This window comes from Rhipicephalus microplus, chromosome X, assembly GCF_043290135.1.
Source record: "Rhipicephalus microplus isolate Deutch F79 chromosome X, USDA_Rmic, whole genome shotgun sequence".
In the NCBI taxonomy this organism is placed as follows: Eukaryota; Metazoa; Arthropoda; class Arachnida; order Ixodida; family Ixodidae; genus Rhipicephalus; species Rhipicephalus microplus.
The window spans coordinates 390564996-390581957 of record NC_134710.1 but is presented as its reverse complement, the minus strand read 5'-3'; the positions used below and the strand labels follow the sequence as shown (position 1 = coordinate 390581957).

At 42.6% G+C, this 16962-nt stretch overlaps 1 protein-coding gene across 2 annotated transcripts in view; it reads right to left on the bottom strand.

Annotated features, from left to right (window-relative positions):
• Positions 1–15829, bottom strand: part of LOC119161807 (uncharacterized) — a 28977-nt gene extending 13148 nt beyond the window's left edge. The window contains exons 1-3 of one of the 2 annotated variants that reach the window (XM_075880117.1): positions 15460–15829; positions 11962–12044; positions 7827–7957 (exon numbers count right to left, since the gene is read on the bottom strand). In XM_075880117.1, the coding sequence (XP_075736232.1) occupies positions 7850–7957; positions 11962–12044; positions 15460–15637 (369 nt within the window). In that variant the 5' untranslated portion in view covers positions 15638–15829 and the 3' untranslated portion in view covers positions 7827–7849. The remainder of the gene's footprint in view (positions 1–7826; positions 7958–11961; positions 12045–15459) is intronic. The other variant, XM_075880118.1, reaches the window with a different exon arrangement.
• Between the last annotated feature and the right edge of the window lie 1133 nt (positions 15830–16962).

Genomic DNA, 16962 nt, shown 5'->3' with positions numbered 1-16962 from the left:
GCCAACGTGACGGGAGGAAGTCCCCACTGTAAGCAAAAACTATCCGAGTTTGGGGCTTTTGCGGCTCATGACCTCTGAAAACTCTCGCGTTTAAAATTACTACCTCGTGTAGGAGTGAAAGATGGTACATGACATAGTTTTACCACCACCTCTCAGGCAAGTAGTAAAAGGATGTCAAAATCTAGTTTTCCCACGTAGGGAGTTTTCTATGACGTGATTTTTAACCTGCGTTTCAGAGTTTATTACCACGTGACTGCAAGGTGCAGCTGCTTCCACGGTTTTAGCCCATACCCCCCTTGTGATGCTCTCGGTGAATCCTGAAGGTACGCGAGGACAACAGATGTTTTTTTGTTTCTTTTTTTTTTGGTATTGCCGTGCCTCAGGACTGACCTCGAGTCAACGCACTTTTACTGGGGCAGCATAAGCACAAGCGAGAACAGCATTCTGTGAACGAAAAAAGAGACGGGGGGGGGGGGGGGCTCTCAAAAAAGAAAAAAGAAAGAAAACCTGCTGTGGAAAGTTGTCCTGCATATTTTCGCAAATTGTTGGCTTTTGCGTGGCCTTGGAGACAGACGGTGCAAGAACGATGACGATAGTTATAGCGCGAGAACAAAACTACGACACAGAGACAAGAAGGACACGAAAGACACGTGTCTTTTCTTGTCTCTGTGTCCTCGTTTTGTTCTCGCGCTATAACTGTCGTCATGCCATACCAACTAGCCCAAGCTGCCACACTTCTAAGGTGCAAGAAGCTCGGTATCTGTGTGTTTGGTTAGGCTGATGAATGCCACGTGTTTTCTACATCATCAAGCGACCGTGCGCTTCCGAGCGCCTCCGAACCTGCACGTCGCGAATATCTCGCTTCCGAGCCGAATCGCGAAGATCTGCCAGTAGTAACAAAATAAATCTGGTGTCATCGTCCGTGCTTGCCTACTGGAGAAGCAATAAGCAAAATGCTTCATTCTGTCGTCGGCACCGAGCCGTGGCCGCCAGTGACCAGTGGGAGTGTGTCGCCGGGGCAGGTGAAAGAAGCATCGCATATATTTTGTTCCACAGTACGTGATGTCTGCATGAGTGAAGTGCTGCCCGAATTGCCCAGCACATGCACCAACTGCTCTCAAACATGTAGCACGAAGCCGATAAGAGGCAGACGGAACCAACAAGCGGCTGCCGGTGAGCACGAAAACCCGGATGGTGGTCTTTCGTTGGAAGTATTGATTGATTGATTGATATGTGGGGTTTAACGTCCCAAAACCACTCTATGATTATGAGAGACGCCGTAGTGGAGGGCTCCGGAAATTTAGACCACCTGGGGTTCTTTAACGTGCACCCAAATCTGAGCACACGGGCCTACGACATTTCCGCCTCCATCGGAAATGCAGCCGCCGCAGCCGGGATTCGAACCCGCGCCCTGCGGGTCAGCAGCCGAGTACCTTAGCCACTAGACCACCGCGGCGGGGCATTTTGGAAGTATGCATACACCACCCCGTCCCCGTGAGATAGTGGTCATGTGTTCATTTGTGTCTGAAATGACAATGAAATTCGCACAAGATATGTGTTCTGTGATCGCCAGCTGTGTTTCATCGGATAGCCGTGCTCCTCGATAAGGCCTAGCAGCCGTCGGTAAGCAGCTTGTATGCAGGCGAGGACCGCTCTTCTACGCCCGTTGTGATAAATACGTGCTGTTACTGTGTTTGTGCACCGTCGCTCAATGAAAATCATTGAGCTACCATGGTTTGTGCGTACTTAGGTATACCTTATGGACTTGTGCATCAGCAGTGCTAACACGCGTGGGGCCATGAGCACGGTGTGCCAAGTAATTATTGGATAATCAAAAAGGTGAGATCGGGTAGATTTATAATAAAAGGTCAATGTGACATTTTGTGCCCTCCAGCCCACCTTAAGTTTACGGTTGCACCTTCAACCGTTGTTGTTACTCGATGCAAAAAGTAGAGCTCTCCTACCGGTACTACATGGCCGGTCAAAAAGTCGTGCCTATATATACCGAATTGTCGAAGTATAGTTGAGGAAAGCGTGCAGTCTGTTCGAGTGGTGTACTTTCTGCATTTGTTGTGTGTGCGTGTGTGTCTGGATGTGAATCTATGTGTCAACAATTCTACGTTTAATAAATTCAATCAATTCTGCTATTTAATACATTTGTCGACTCTTGGTGAATGCACCTGTCAATTTTTATTTTTTTACCACCGGAAATAACTCCCGGAAATCACCTCAAAAGCCTTGTGAAGGCAGTAAATATTTACTCTCTCTATACTAGCTCAAAACCTCACTGGGGTAAATAATTACGACTCTCCCTACGTTCAAAAACTCAGTTAGCACGAGAGTAAATTTTTACCTCGATAGTAGGTGGTAAAAAAAAAACAGGAAAAGTAGTGCGCTAGAGGACAAATGGTTTACCAAGTGTTTGAGGTTATTTCAGGTCATTTTCGTTTAGTGTGCTGAGCAAGACCAACGATCCTGGGGAGTAAAAGACAGCTTTGTGACGGCTGTAGTAGCGATCCTTTTGAGGGAGCTGCGAGGCAGAAAGGCGATCCCGGGCAATCCGGCGGGCCGCTTGAGCCCGAGTTGTTGCATCGCGAGCGTACTTGGTAGGAGTGTCAGTATGCGACGGCAGAAGAGTGTCAAAAGGCAAAGTGAGTGCCGGCCGTACAAGAGATAGATGGGAGAAAAGCCAGTGGTGTCACGTCATGACAGTTGTAGGCAAACATCACGTAAGGCAAAGTGGCATCCATATCGCGATGATCTGCGGAGACATACATCGATAGCATTGTCGTCAGCTTGCGGTTAAGGCGATCAGTGAGTCCACTTGTTTGCAGGTGGTAGGTAATGGTGAGTTTACGACGTGTGGAACACGAGAGAAGAATGTCGTCCATGACCATGGAGAGAAATGAACAACCACGGTCGGTCTGCAGTTGACGCGGTGCTCCATGGTGACGAATAACGTCCTGAAGGAGAAAGTCTGCGACATCAGTAGCACAACTTGTTGGTAGCGCTCGCGTGATGGCAAAGAGTGTCGCGTAGTCTGTAGCCACCACTAACCACTTATTCCCACTCAGAGACGTTGGAAATGGTCCAATGAGATCGAGGCGGATGCGGTAGAACGGGTCTGTTAGAATGCCGATAGGCTGAAGTGGGCCTGATGGTGCCAATGAAGGATGCTTGCGGCGCTGGGGAGACTCACAAGATGCAACGTATCGGTGCACAGAGTGGTAAATACCGGGCCAGAAGAATCGCAGAAAAATCGACGCCGTACACAGTGTTACGTGCGGGCTGCTCCGAGAGACCCAGCAGTTGGGGCATAATGAAGTTGCTCGAGCACAGTGGAACGGAACGTTGCAGGAACTACCAGAAGTTCTGGGCATTTGGTGCTTGTGTTGCGCTGGTAGAGAATTCCGTCACGAAGCATGAACAGGCGAAGGGAAGGACCCGAGTTGTCAAAAGCTAGACGGCGTATGATAGACCGCAAATTGGCATCACTGAGTTGTTCCCTACGTATGTCCGTGAAATCAGAAATGGCGAAGACACAAGCATCAGAATCGTGCGCTGACAGGTCATGGGGATCGACGGGATGGCGAGATTGATAGTCGGCATCGTGGTGCATTCGGCCAGACCTGTAACTCACGTCAAAGCTATACTCCCTTAGCATTAAAGCCCAACGATCCAGGCGTCCAGAAGGATCTTTGAGAGAGGACAACCAGCACAGGGCGTGGTGATCCGTCATGACCGAAAAGTGGCGGCCGAACAAGTATAGTCGGAATTTTCCAACTGCCCATACAAGAGCGAGGCACTCGCGCTCAGTGATTCGGTATTCTGTCGTACTGGTAAAACTTCTCGAAGTGGTGCAAATACTTTTCTAGTTGTTTGTTCGGTCATTCACATAATTACAGTGTGTGGTTCGTTGAATTGTATTGTGAGCTGCTTCCACGTTTTTCCTTTTCTCCGAAGGCACACGGCATCCGTCTTGGTACTTGTTCACAAAATCCGTCAGGACGTAGCTACTTTGTCGGTGAAGTTCACTTCAGTGCACCGTTCCACAATCCGTGCAACTTCGTAAAAAAAAGCTGTTATGCTACTCAAATTATGAAATAAATGAAGTGAAATTTTTAAAAAATTGAAAGAAAACAGCAAACGCTGCAGTGAGCCTGATAACACAAGCAAATACAACGTAAACATACAAGACGTCGAAATAACAACAACAAAAAAACTGTGTCGACTAGAGTTGCAGCAATGTGGCCAGACCAAAAATATGTATTTCACCGAAAACTGCAGGCACCTAAACAAACACTTCTGCTGTTTGCATTTGGCTGCTTCTGTGCTTATTGTTGTTTGATTCTTGCAGTAAGGGTAATTTATTACTGAATTAGGTAATGATTTGGTAGCAAACATTCACCTACCCTCACGCCCAGACCTACACTTAACGAGTCAAGGATGCCTTTGATAAGGTGCCCTTACGACAGGATAAGGGAGGTTCCTGAAATGCATCTTGTAGTTTTCTTACGCTTACACTTTCCTCGTCCTTTCGTAAGTATCCTTACCGCCACAACTTAACATCGGTTCATGAATACGGCGGTTAGGGGGCCCATCCCGTATTTGAATGGTAGGGAGTGTTTTACAAAGAATAAAATTGAAAATAGGTGTTTGTAAACAAGTGACCCCCCTTCCATTCTCAAAAAATGATATTGCTGGCTATGGGCTTGAAAGGGGGTATGTCATGCCACGTCCAAGTCTACTCCACAGATTTAGGTGGAACACCTTTTCCTGCTTCACAGAGCGACACCAACTCTCTCTCATGGTGACATTTGACTCCCACCTTTATAATTGTAATTATAAATTGTTATTTATATTGTAATTGCAATAAACTTGCTCCCACTCTGCCATTGGAAATTATCGTCAAGTAAAACAAGCAGCATGAGAAATCGAAGAGGGCCATACCATTGCAGGCCAGCGGTGATTTCAACTTTAGATCTAAATAAACAAGTGTGTGAGTGAAACACTTCTGATGCAACAGGAATCACCACTGCAAAGGATTTATGTTTTGTCCTGTCCTTTGTATGGGACAAGCAGAAGGTCAAAGGATGTCCGAAAAATTTTTGAAGGATCTTCTAGTATGCCTCAACAAACCAATACAGTGTTTCTTTTTCTGATTAAACTATAATACAGCCTACTTTTTAAACTAATGAGAATATTTAACCTCTAGTAAGTAGCTGCAAACTATGGAGCCTAGCCCCATTGTTCCCATATCAAAAATATGAGCTGTGAGTAGGTGCCGAGCTTTCTGACACATCTACAAAACCATAGAATACAGCTCACTATGACAAGCGCCCCATTACAATACACTTGATTTCCCCTACGCATGTCGCAAGGCTTCACGACTGGAAAAAATTGTGCTACGATTGCTGCGGAAACAAACTATCAACGTGCGGCTCAAAAAGCATCGCTATGCATGTCATCAGACAGCCATCACAGGCAACCTTTCTATGCACTGCAGAGAATGCGGGTGCAGCCCACTGTTTGAAAAAACTACAATTCTGGCCAAATAAAAAAATAAGACAACACGCCAAATTTGGGATACATATCAGACAAAAGAAGCGCATGCATCAGTTCCAGCTCCATTGTACCAACCCCCATTGAAATCTAATTCATGATTGATTGATTGATGATTGATATATGGGGTTTAACGTCCCGAAACCACCATATGACCATGAGAGACGCCGTAGTAGAGGACTCTGGAAATTTCAATCACCTGGGGTTCTTTAACGTTCGGCCAAATCTGAGCACACGGGAAAACGAATGAATCAGAAGCCATAAATAGCATTTTAATCAGCATACTTGGATAAGAACTTTGAATCAGCACCACATCTGGCAATTGTAATCACCCCAGGTGTTGCACCTGAAAACCGTGGAGCAAGATCGCAGATTCCCACTCTCTTCGTAAACTGATTTTTCTCTTTCCAGGAAGCCTTCATTCTTCCAAGTTTGTTCAATAAACTTCAGTTGATAGTTTGCGCTTGTACTGTCTACTTCTTTTTTGTCTCCTCCCTAACTTCGTTTTCTGCAGCAATTGTATCGCAATTTTTTCCAGAAACCAAGTAGCCCAACACCTCACTTTGTTAACGTAAGGCTTCACATATTTCTACACAAAAAGCCCAATCAAAAGCATTTATTTTTGTATCCTTACAGTAACTCGACTGAAATCTTGCTGAGAAATGGTGCCATTTTGCTAAGAAACTCAGAGAGTACCATCTGAAGCAAAAGGACAGCACTGTTTACATGCCCTCTCATGCACCACTGTGTCTCTAGTGGTAAGTGGTGACTGTGTAGAATATGAAACTGAGGCAGCAGTTTCTTTTTGGAAAATCATTGAACAACTGCTATCAGAAAAGAGTCCCTCTGGGCAAAGCACCACCATCAGTGCCACAAGAAACAGTAAAGCTGCTACCATTACCTACTTCACACTGGGAAATGATCACACATTTGGTAGTGTCTTTGTCACGTTTATTTAAAATAATTCCAACATTAATCTTGTGGTTTGTGGCAAATGACTCGAGATTTAGGTGATTATGATAGCCATAATGGAAAGCAATAATGCACACCACCAAACAAAGCAGCAAACAGTTGTTGAACTTCTGCAATGTTACACTGAACACAATATATTAGTACTGCTGACTCTACAGACAACATTGAATGTATTACACATATTCAGTACAAAATAAACTGTTGCAACTGAACCACATTGTAAACTTCTTTCCACTACTGCAATAAGAAAGTTCAGCACCTTTGAAATAAAGCAATGTTTCAAGATTTTTCGTGCTCATCTTATTGCAGCTGAAAATTACAAAAAAATGACTCGTAGCTATAGCTAGAATTCTTTTTAACGACCTCACATATAATGTGGTAAATAAGACGCTGTTTTAGGCAAGCTAATTTTAAGTAATTGACACTCACGGCGTAAAATAGGCAAAGAGAAAAAGGTAGGGGCACAGGACACAAGTGCTTGTGTGCTATGCCCCAACATTGTGCCTACACTAGGTTTTTGCAGCAGATGTGAGGAACCGACCACAAACTTTTACAGAACCTATTTTGTTCAGTGCAACCTAACGATTACAGATCAGAGTGCCTTATCAGAAAATGGCACAGTGGAAAATATCGTTATTCGTTTATAATAATTTTTTTAATCTATAGATTTCGTTGCACAACGATAAGATTTGGTTGAGGTCCTCATATGTACGTCTTCATAATGTCTTAATTTATTCAACAAGCCCAAGGGGTAGTTCGTGACTCTTAAAGATATGATCCTGCTCAAATTGCAAAGAGGATCGTAAGACCTGTCACCAATCTACGGTAGACTCCCACTGAAACAACTCTGTTAAATAGAACTGCTGCTAACATAGAACAACTGCATCAAGCACAATTGGTGTCATACTTAGATTCTCCACCCTTGTTTATCTCCCAATCAAAGAAACTGCCGTTAAATCGAACACATTTTTTGGTCACTTGAGGTTCGTAAGACCTGTCACCAATCTACGGTAGACTCCCAGTAAAATGAAATCTGTTAAATGGAACTGCTGCTTACATAGAACAACTGCATCCAGCACAATTGGTTTCATTCTTGGATTCTCCACCCTTGTTTATCTCCCAGTCAAAGAAACTCCCGTTAAATTGAACACATTTTTTGGTCACTTGAGGTTCTGTTTACTGTACTTCTACTTTTATTTCTACCAGAGTCTAATGACATGCTCTGGCCAGTTGTCAGTCCCCTAAAGTAATTTAGCTTGTTTAAGTGACAAAAAAGCCTGTATAATGCTTACGTTTATATTTCTTGAGCTGCTTTTCATTTTCCTTCCGCAAAGACGCATTTTCTTTGCGAAGGCTGCTCACGTTGGTGTTTTGTATTTCTTGAAGCAGCTCCAAATCTCGGCTTGCTTCTTTGTCTGTCTTTCTATAGTAACAAAATGATAGAAAGCATTTAAACTGTGATGTAATTTGTTTATAGTTAAGTCATCATTTATGTAGTTCCTCAAGCACAGGCTAATATATTGGTATGTCTAGGTAATTAGTGAACTTCTTATTTGGAGCAATTTTTCAAATGGCAGATTTTTTTAGAGATTTTAAAAGTTATATGATATTTAGGTTTTCACAAAAAGTTAGATAAAACATTTACATCTATTACAAATATCATGTACGAAATGCTTTCAGTAATAATTCTCTAAACAACGAAAAAAAAACAGTCATACAGGTGTACACTGTGAAATTAGTTCTTCAGTAATTAAGCTTCAACACAAGCACAGCACAGTAAAGAAAAAATCCTCATAATGATAATAGTTTCGGAATTAACATTTTTAAAACAGTATGTGGTTATCACCTTAAAGGGGTTCTGCACAAGCCTAGCCTTAACGTTATAATTTCGCATCAATCCTGCAGAATCGGCAGACAACCGCTGTGAAATGCGACAACGCCTCAATGCTAACAAAATGCACAAAACTAAATGGGAGAGCCCAGCAGTGTGTATGCGACTGATAATAAGGTGACCAGCTCCTCCATTAGCTATCTTAAAAAAAAATGAGAATGGCTGTAAAACAGATAGCTGGGCGAGTTGGTATGCATGGACACTATAACTTTTTAGTATGCACAAAATACAGAACAACAAAGAGAGAGACGAGCGCTAACCCTAAACAAACTTATGATTTACAGTTCTCTGACAAGTATGACAATGTTTCTTTTGCTAGTGCGTTAGCGTGCTCTTTTAGTCGTGTATTGATGCAGCGGCCAGTCTGTTCTATTTACACATTTTCACAGGTTTGTGGTATCAGATATACCACACCTTCTCGGCACTTCATGAACTTTGATTCTTATTTTGTGTCTTTGTGTAAGGTTGTTGGGAAAAAGTTAAAAACGGGGAAAAACGTAGCTATCCCCTGAAAGAAGAATCAAAGTTCATGCAATGCCGCGAAGGGGTGGTATATCTGATGCCACTAACCTGTGGAAATGTGTAAATAGGACAGACTGGCCGCTGCATCAATACACGAATAAAAGAGCACACTAACTCACTAGCAAAGAAAACATTGTCATACTTGTCAGAGCATTGTAAATCATGCCATTGCATTCATGTGTTTCACGATACAGACAGTGTTCACACATGGAGATAAACTAACACATGAACTTACGGGAGCCTTCCATAAACAGATGTACAAACAAATGTATCAGTAAACCTTCAGTGGCTCTAACAGATAGGGAGTACAGTTTTTTAAATTCTGCTTAGCCCTCTCTTTTTATGTTTGCCTGTCACATGACTTGCACATGCACTATGCTGGTTCCCAAGTACTTATATATTTTGTTCCTTTTAAAAATAAATTAGTAGAGAGTTAGCACTCGTCTCTCTCTTTGTTGTTTTGTATTTTGTGTGTGCTAAAAAATAATGTGGAGAGAAGGGCTACTTTCACAATATTGACTAGTACGCTTACAACTAGCTGTCGGCCCAGACGGCACGTCAACGCCTTGCAACACTCTAGAACAAAAGCCATCGAATGCTCCGCGGAAGCCTGAAACTACAAAAGCTCATTCTTTCTAGTGCTCTTCCATGACCAACTGTACGATCATAGAACAAAACTTTTGAAAAAAAAAAGACTGGAACAGAAAGAAACATGGCTGTGGAGGTTGTTTAATTGCACTCTGACACACTATATTTACAAAATGCAAGGTTTAGACGCTTGAAATTGGGTCGCCAATGTAGAAGGCTGCTGAAACCTGAAACTCAAGCTCACCATAACAAGCCAACTTGGAGAAAGACACCCGTGCAAACACTCGCTTTCCACAAGTATCACTGCGCATTGCAAAAGCGTGCCGTGAAAAAGTAAAGCATGTAAAATATAGCTGCATACACGCGTCCTGCTGCCACTCCTCGCTGCAACTGCCGCCCCTCAGTAGCTAGCATATGAAACAGGCTTCAGGGACCAACATAAAATGATGTGCCTTGCCTGTGCTCAATTACGCTGCTGGTCATTTTAGCTCTGCTTTCAATAAGCATTGTTTTCTTACTTTTTACTAAAGATTATTCTATATTGTTCACTAGCATAGTTTCCTCACACTATTATGACCTTGAGATGGTATATTATATAGGATTTAATATTGTAAGAGAAAAGAGGATGACTGTAAAATGAAAGGTGAGAAGGTAGTGGGCATTACATATCAGCATTAGAATTCAATGAGCCAAAGAAACAAGCAAGATTTCGAAGAGACAACTCAACAATCAACTACATTCATACTATCAACTAGGTAATAGAAAAATGCTCACAATACAACTAACCACTACACATGGCCTTCATATATTACGAGAAAGCGTTTGATTCAGTAGAAATATCGGCAGTCATGCAGACACCGCAGAATCAGGGCGTCGACGAAGCATATATAAACATTCCGGAAGAAATATGCAGGGGATCAACTGCCATCACAGTGCTCTATAAAGAAAGCAACAGAGTACCAATCAAGAAGGGTGTAAGACAGGGGGATACAATCTCGCTAATGCTATTTACCATGTGCCTATAGGAGGTTTTAAAGGCGTAGAGTGGGAAGAGTTAGGGATAAGAGTTAATGGAGAGTACCTAAGTAACATGTGCTTTACCGATGACGCTGCATTGCTGAGTAACTCAGGGGATGAATTGCAGCTCATGAATACCGAATTAGACAAGGAGAGCAGAAAGGTAGGTCTTGAAATTAATCCTCAGAAAACGAAAGTAACATACAACAACCTCGCAAGAAAACAGAACTTCGAGATAGGTAATAGTGCATTTGAAGTTCTAAAAGACTACGTCTACTTAGGACAGATAATAACCGCGAAGCCGAACTACGAGATTAAAGTAACTAGAAAAATAAGAATGGGGTGGAGCACATTTGGCAAGCACTCTCAAATCATGACACGTAGATGCCACTATCCCTCTAGAGGAAGGTATATAACAGCTGCGTCTTGCCGGTACTTAGCTGTGGAGCAGAAACATGGAGACTTACAAAGAGGGTTCAGCTTAAATTGAGGACGACGGAGCGAGCGATGGAAAGAAAAATGATAGGTGTAACCTTTAGAGACAAGAAGAGAGCAGAGTGGATCAGGGAACAAACCAGCGTTAAGGATATCATAGTTGAAATAAAGAAGAGATAATCGACATTGGCTGGGCATGTAGCGCGTAGGCAAAATAACTGCTGGTCAATAAGGGTAACTGCCTGGGTTCCAAGAGAAGGCAAGCAGGTTAGACAGAAAGTTAGGTGGGCAGATGAGATTAAGAACTTTGCAGGTATCAAGTGGCAGCAGCAAGCACAGGACCGAGTTGACTAGGGGGAAATGGAAGAGGCCTTTGTCCTGCAGTGGACGTAGTCAGGCTGATGATGATGAATAGCAGCATCCTTAGGTACACTTGAAGGTATAAGAATGCACAGAGCATTTGCGTGACAGGCTTTTAATTATTGTATTATTTATTTTGCTATATAAACGAAAGGCATAGCTGTTGCAAGACACAATACGAACAATACTTAAGCATCAACAGACAAAGAAGTGGTCCCTTCTGTTTGCTTACAGAGTGAGTGCTTGCATGACACTGCTTGATAATAAAGTGTTACAATAAACTTAAGCGAAGTAAAAGAGCAGCAAATTGGCAGGCAGTGCTCCAGTGGAGTAATTCCTAAATATACGCACCATCAGCAATGATCACAAAACGTCAGCGAGTGGGCTAGTGCCCTGAGAACAGCGTACATGATGGTTCCCACAGAATGTGTCAGCCGATACCATCCAACTTGATAACTTATTTAAAGTCTAATTTGAAGAAGTTAAGAAATGAAACAAATTTATATTTATTCTTGTAGTTTCAGTAGAATGGGAGTGAAGTGTGAGCCTGGGTTTTGTGCAAAAGAATTTGTGGAAGCTAGTAATGACTGTACAATAGATAGAAAACAACTTACACTTTTTTTAGGGTCTGCCATGGCCTGTCTGTTATATTCTGCAATGGCTTTATCCATTTGGTTAATTAGCTCGGGACAGTCCTCTGAAATAGGTATTAGAAGTATGAATTTCATGGGAAACAATCCTACTGAGAGCTCTATCACCAAACATGCATTGTGGCAATAAAGCTACTGAGTTTGACTGCACTCCCGCCAAACTAGTGTCTAACCTGCAGTGTTTAGTAAATAGAATAAATGCGGCAAGGTAAAAAACGAGGCATATTATTTTACCACGTTCACATGTATACCTTTTGCAACTCAATCTCCAGCTGAGTAGGTACAAGCATCCCTAATACTTTTTGACAAATGCGCACAACACCTACACGTATAACATATTACTAGCAACGAATACACACGCCAACATTTTTTTTCTGACAGCAGAGCTGTTAGAAAGAGAGCTTGAGCCAGCCGTCATTTCTGAAAACTCATCAGGTATGAACCACTGAAAACAAGCTTGTGCCAAGCAGCTTCTAGCACGGCATGACCGCTATGCTGCGTATAAGTCTACATCGGCTAGATGGGGTGCTGCTTCAATGACCGACGGAGAGAACATCAAAGAAATCTGAATAACGAGAGAAGTCACCTCATTGACCACTGCATTGCGTGTTCACATTGTTAACTATGATTCTAATTTCAAAATATCCTAGGCAGAAGCGGACAAAAACGACTCACGAAATATTAGATGCACTTTTTATTAGGAAAGCAAGTGAGTAGTACGTAGGTAACATTTCTATTGTGCCGTGCATTGCTGCAATTCAATTCCTTTTGTGCCTTGTTTTTTTATCTAAATTGTTTATCGTGACGATGTGCCTGCGCAGCTTGTTGGATGTATAAAGGTGTGAATCTGCCTTCAATAAAATCAGTAGTTAGTGTGCACCTGTGCTTATTTGTTTATTACTGCATACTGTGTTTAGTTGCGCTATTCAGGATGGTCTTTATGTCAAAACACCGACCCTTCTAACAGTAAACTTTTTATAGCAAAGCATAGCCATGCATATTACAATATAAAAATGGGGTGGGAAAGAAGTGAGTAAGGAGTAATGTAATGGTGAGGAGAAAAGAAGGAAGCGGAGAGGGTACAGCATGATATAACCTTGTATAGAGAAGTTTAGCAAAAGGGTAGAAAAGGGAAGCAAGGATGAGGAGTACTGATGCAGAAGTGAGAGTGTAAACCATAGCATAACCATATACAGTGTAGTATAACCAGATGTGGTTAAGGAAAGTGAGGGTGAACAGGAATGGAGAAAGAAAAAAAAAGAGAGAGTGCAAGATATACAGAAAAAAAATTATGAAAGAAAAAAGACGACGTTGAAAGAGATGAAGAAAACAGAATATGATGATGAAACAACTCAATCTGCGATTACAGGGTGGTGGCACTTGCTCCGTTGTTTATGCAGATTTCACACGTGGGAACTGGCACTAATATTTTGTAGATAGCAAAAGGAAAAGATTGCAGGTGGTAAACCAACTCTTATATGAACACTAATTCGATTGCTGCACTATTTGAAAGCAATTAAGTATTAAATTATATAAACATTAGACATATTGGATGCCTGTTGGACAAAGGAGCAAAGCACATGCCATATGAAGGCAACGCAGCCTGTAGTATTGAACATCATTCAAGGCCCGACTCATTGTGGGCAAGAAAGAGCAACGGCACAAGTCGATAGGCCCGTCTGGCTTAGCAACTTGCGGCAGATACCCATTCTACACAAGCGCACGTAACATTCACAAGTTGACGTATTAGGTTGCTTAACATTTTTATGTCCAAGGTGCCGCACACCTATTTTAACCCCTTAATGCCTAAATGTCATCTTTAAATGATTTCACAGTCAGGGTATCTAAATTTCAACTTTAATGCATACTTTCACGTACGTGGCAAAATCTCCACATGCCACGGAAGTGAGGACCTCGCAATAAAAAACGTACTTCAGAACTACGCAACATGTCATGTGCCATGCCTGGAGTGCGTACACACCAAATTGACAAAATTATCAAAGATAGAACTCCCGTCAGCCATGTGAGAAAAAATAAAGAGCGAAAGTGAGCGCTCTTGCACGTGCTTCGCACTCTCCGCCACAAGCTAAAAACAATTTATTTTAGCATACAATACATTGCGCAAGATAGCGCCAGATTTTTCATGCTAAAACCTACATTCCCCAAGAGTACTTGACAGCTGGCATTAAAGAGGCACGCATTCCATGACTTGCTTGCTCAAAGTTTTTTGTTATGTTATGAATTCGTGACATAAGGCAGTAAAGGGTGACTCATGACTCATGTTTCAGCTGATGATGTCAACAACAGTGTCTTTTGAAAAAAAAAAAGCTTAGGTTAATAATAAAATAAACATGCATTATACCAACTCCAATCTGCTTTCAGGTATATTGAAATGTGGAAGCAAGCACAATGTGGTGCCATTAGCTTGACTTTGTATCTTTCAAAACATTGCAACATATATCATAGCAACTCCAGCCATTCCTCTCACATTGAAGTTGTACAATTATGAAGTGAATTTCAATGAAGTGAACCTTAAGAACCACATGAGATTTGTTACAAGTGACGTACAAAATATGTCTGAACCATAGATGCTATTACAAATGTTACATTTGTAGTGTAATAAGCAAAATTTTTGTCAAAAGTACGTATTTCTAAGTTTTAAGTTCTAGCAAAGGATGACAGATGCCATTAAGATGAATGCGATTTGATTAGTCCGTGAGATGCGGCGCAAATTACGATAAATCATAAGGCCTTACAAAGTTAACGCCATTTTCAGCGCCCGCGGTGTGTATCTTGGTATGGCAAAAGGTAGCCCCTAACAGCTGTGAGCTTACGTAAATTCACATTCCTCAGTTGACAGGACAGTATCAGTGTGAAAACGGGCATGTTTGGTCACGATCAGGGCCAATCAAGACCATATTTCTCGGTCACGATTAACAAAAGTCACTGCTACACTGTGCAGATCAATCCAGATCAGTTTCGACGCAGAAGTCAGCCAGATCGCGATGTACATGTGTTGATCATTTTCTCTTATTCGGGCTTGATAGCAATAAAAATTTCTCATGGGACACCTTAGTTACACTGAAAAGTAAAGCATGAAGGCCTGACGCAATGCAAAAATCCTAGCAACAGGAAATACCACCAGGGCCAAAGTGGTGCGCGGCCGACATTGTAATAATGCCACCAGTTATACCGGGGTCACACGGTCACTTTTGGTCCCGGCGATCACCGATCCACATCAGGCACTGCTACAAGGTCACTTTCAATCGCAGTCCGGCCCGACAGCGATCTGTGTATCAAGATTCGGCTTCCAGGTCGCAACTGGGGTGACATGAGCGCCAAGCTCGATCCGGATAAGATTTGTCCGAGCAGGAGCGACCATCGAAATCCGGTCCAGAACGTGATCAAAACAGCTTGTGTGACATCGATATTTGTATGATAGAAACCAAAATTCAAGCTTACCTGATATGGCAATCAGCGTAGCCTTAAACAACCCTTTGTCCCGCCACCGAACTTGCATCTGCGATCCTTCGCAGGGACCATCTTCTTCTTTACTCACGACGCGAGTCATTTCAACAACGTCGAAAGTCGTTCTCTTATCCGCATCGCCATCAAAACGTTCCAAGCAGAACTGCACCATTTCTAATATAAAAATAAGTGCAGCAACGCAACAAAACACGTGTGGCGCTAAAACGTTCTTAACCACTCAGAAAGAGGATTGGATTAGTCTTGGCTTGTGAAGGATATGGCCAGAAAATAAAATAAAAATATGCATATGCAAAAATTACACAACGATGTAATTTTTTTTAGGCAGCGTCTTCTGCGCCGCGTGGCGCAGCAGCCATCCCCACACAAAAGTGGCTTCTGCACCGGACGGAAGTGACGTCACTTAAAAAAATTTTTACCTAAAGCTAGTTAAATGTATAAATTATTCGTGAGTAATGCGTTAAACCCACAACATTTTTACTAAACAGGCGTTTTTCGAGTCAATTAGTGTTGGTTTGTTATTTAAAAACATATTACAAGTATTTTGAATACAGGGGGCGCCGTGGGCGCTGCGGCTGCGAAAGGTAAACACTGCGAGATGGTAGCCGCGTGCGATGTGTTAGGTGGTGAAAACTCCGATGAAATCGTGGCCATAGCCTAGGCCACTCCCAAGGAGGACTGGAGTGTTGTCGCTGCTTCATGTGATATCTGGATGCTTAGTTGAACCTGGTGGTTGGAGCTAGCGCGGCCGTCCACCGCGCCGCAGCTTCATCTGAATGCCAAGCGTGGTGTTGTCAAAGGTGAAATTGTTCTTGCTGCCGAGTTTTGCTTGTCGCGAAGGACAAGGTCGACGACGAAATAAATGCTTTCGCACGGTTCACGTGTGACTGACCGGACGCACATGCATGAAACCCCAGTGCGTCGGCGAAGTATTCATACGATGGATTGAAACAACTTTATTGTAATGTTCTTACGAAACCTGTGATCTCCGAAGGCCAGAGCTACTGCATTGCCGTCTGTTTTGTCAAGTGCGAACACGTACGGCCGTTCTCGTCCGTTGCTGCGTGAATGCTCCCATGCTGTCACAGGCCGCACGTGTTATTGAGCAAGGCAGACAAGTAGTTAGATGGGCTAACGCCGTCGGCACTTGCCCTTGGGCATTGTTTATCAAGTGCTGGTCGCCGAGAACATTGCGGTGACACGTCAGTATTTTAAAAAAAAGCGGCCTATTGGTTACCTCGTAAGGTGATGCTACACTGAGCGACATAAAAAAAGTTGCCCGAGACTACGTTGCAGTGCACCTTTCTGTCATCAAAACTTTCATAAATTGCGGAAATCAACATTCCTGACACCTGTGCTGAAGAAACCAATGCAGCCAGCTGCATTCGAGTTTTTGTGTCTTTTTGCGTCTCGCCGATTAAGAGCACTAATTCGCAAAACACTTTATCATAATAAATATAGTCAATCCTGCAAGAGTCA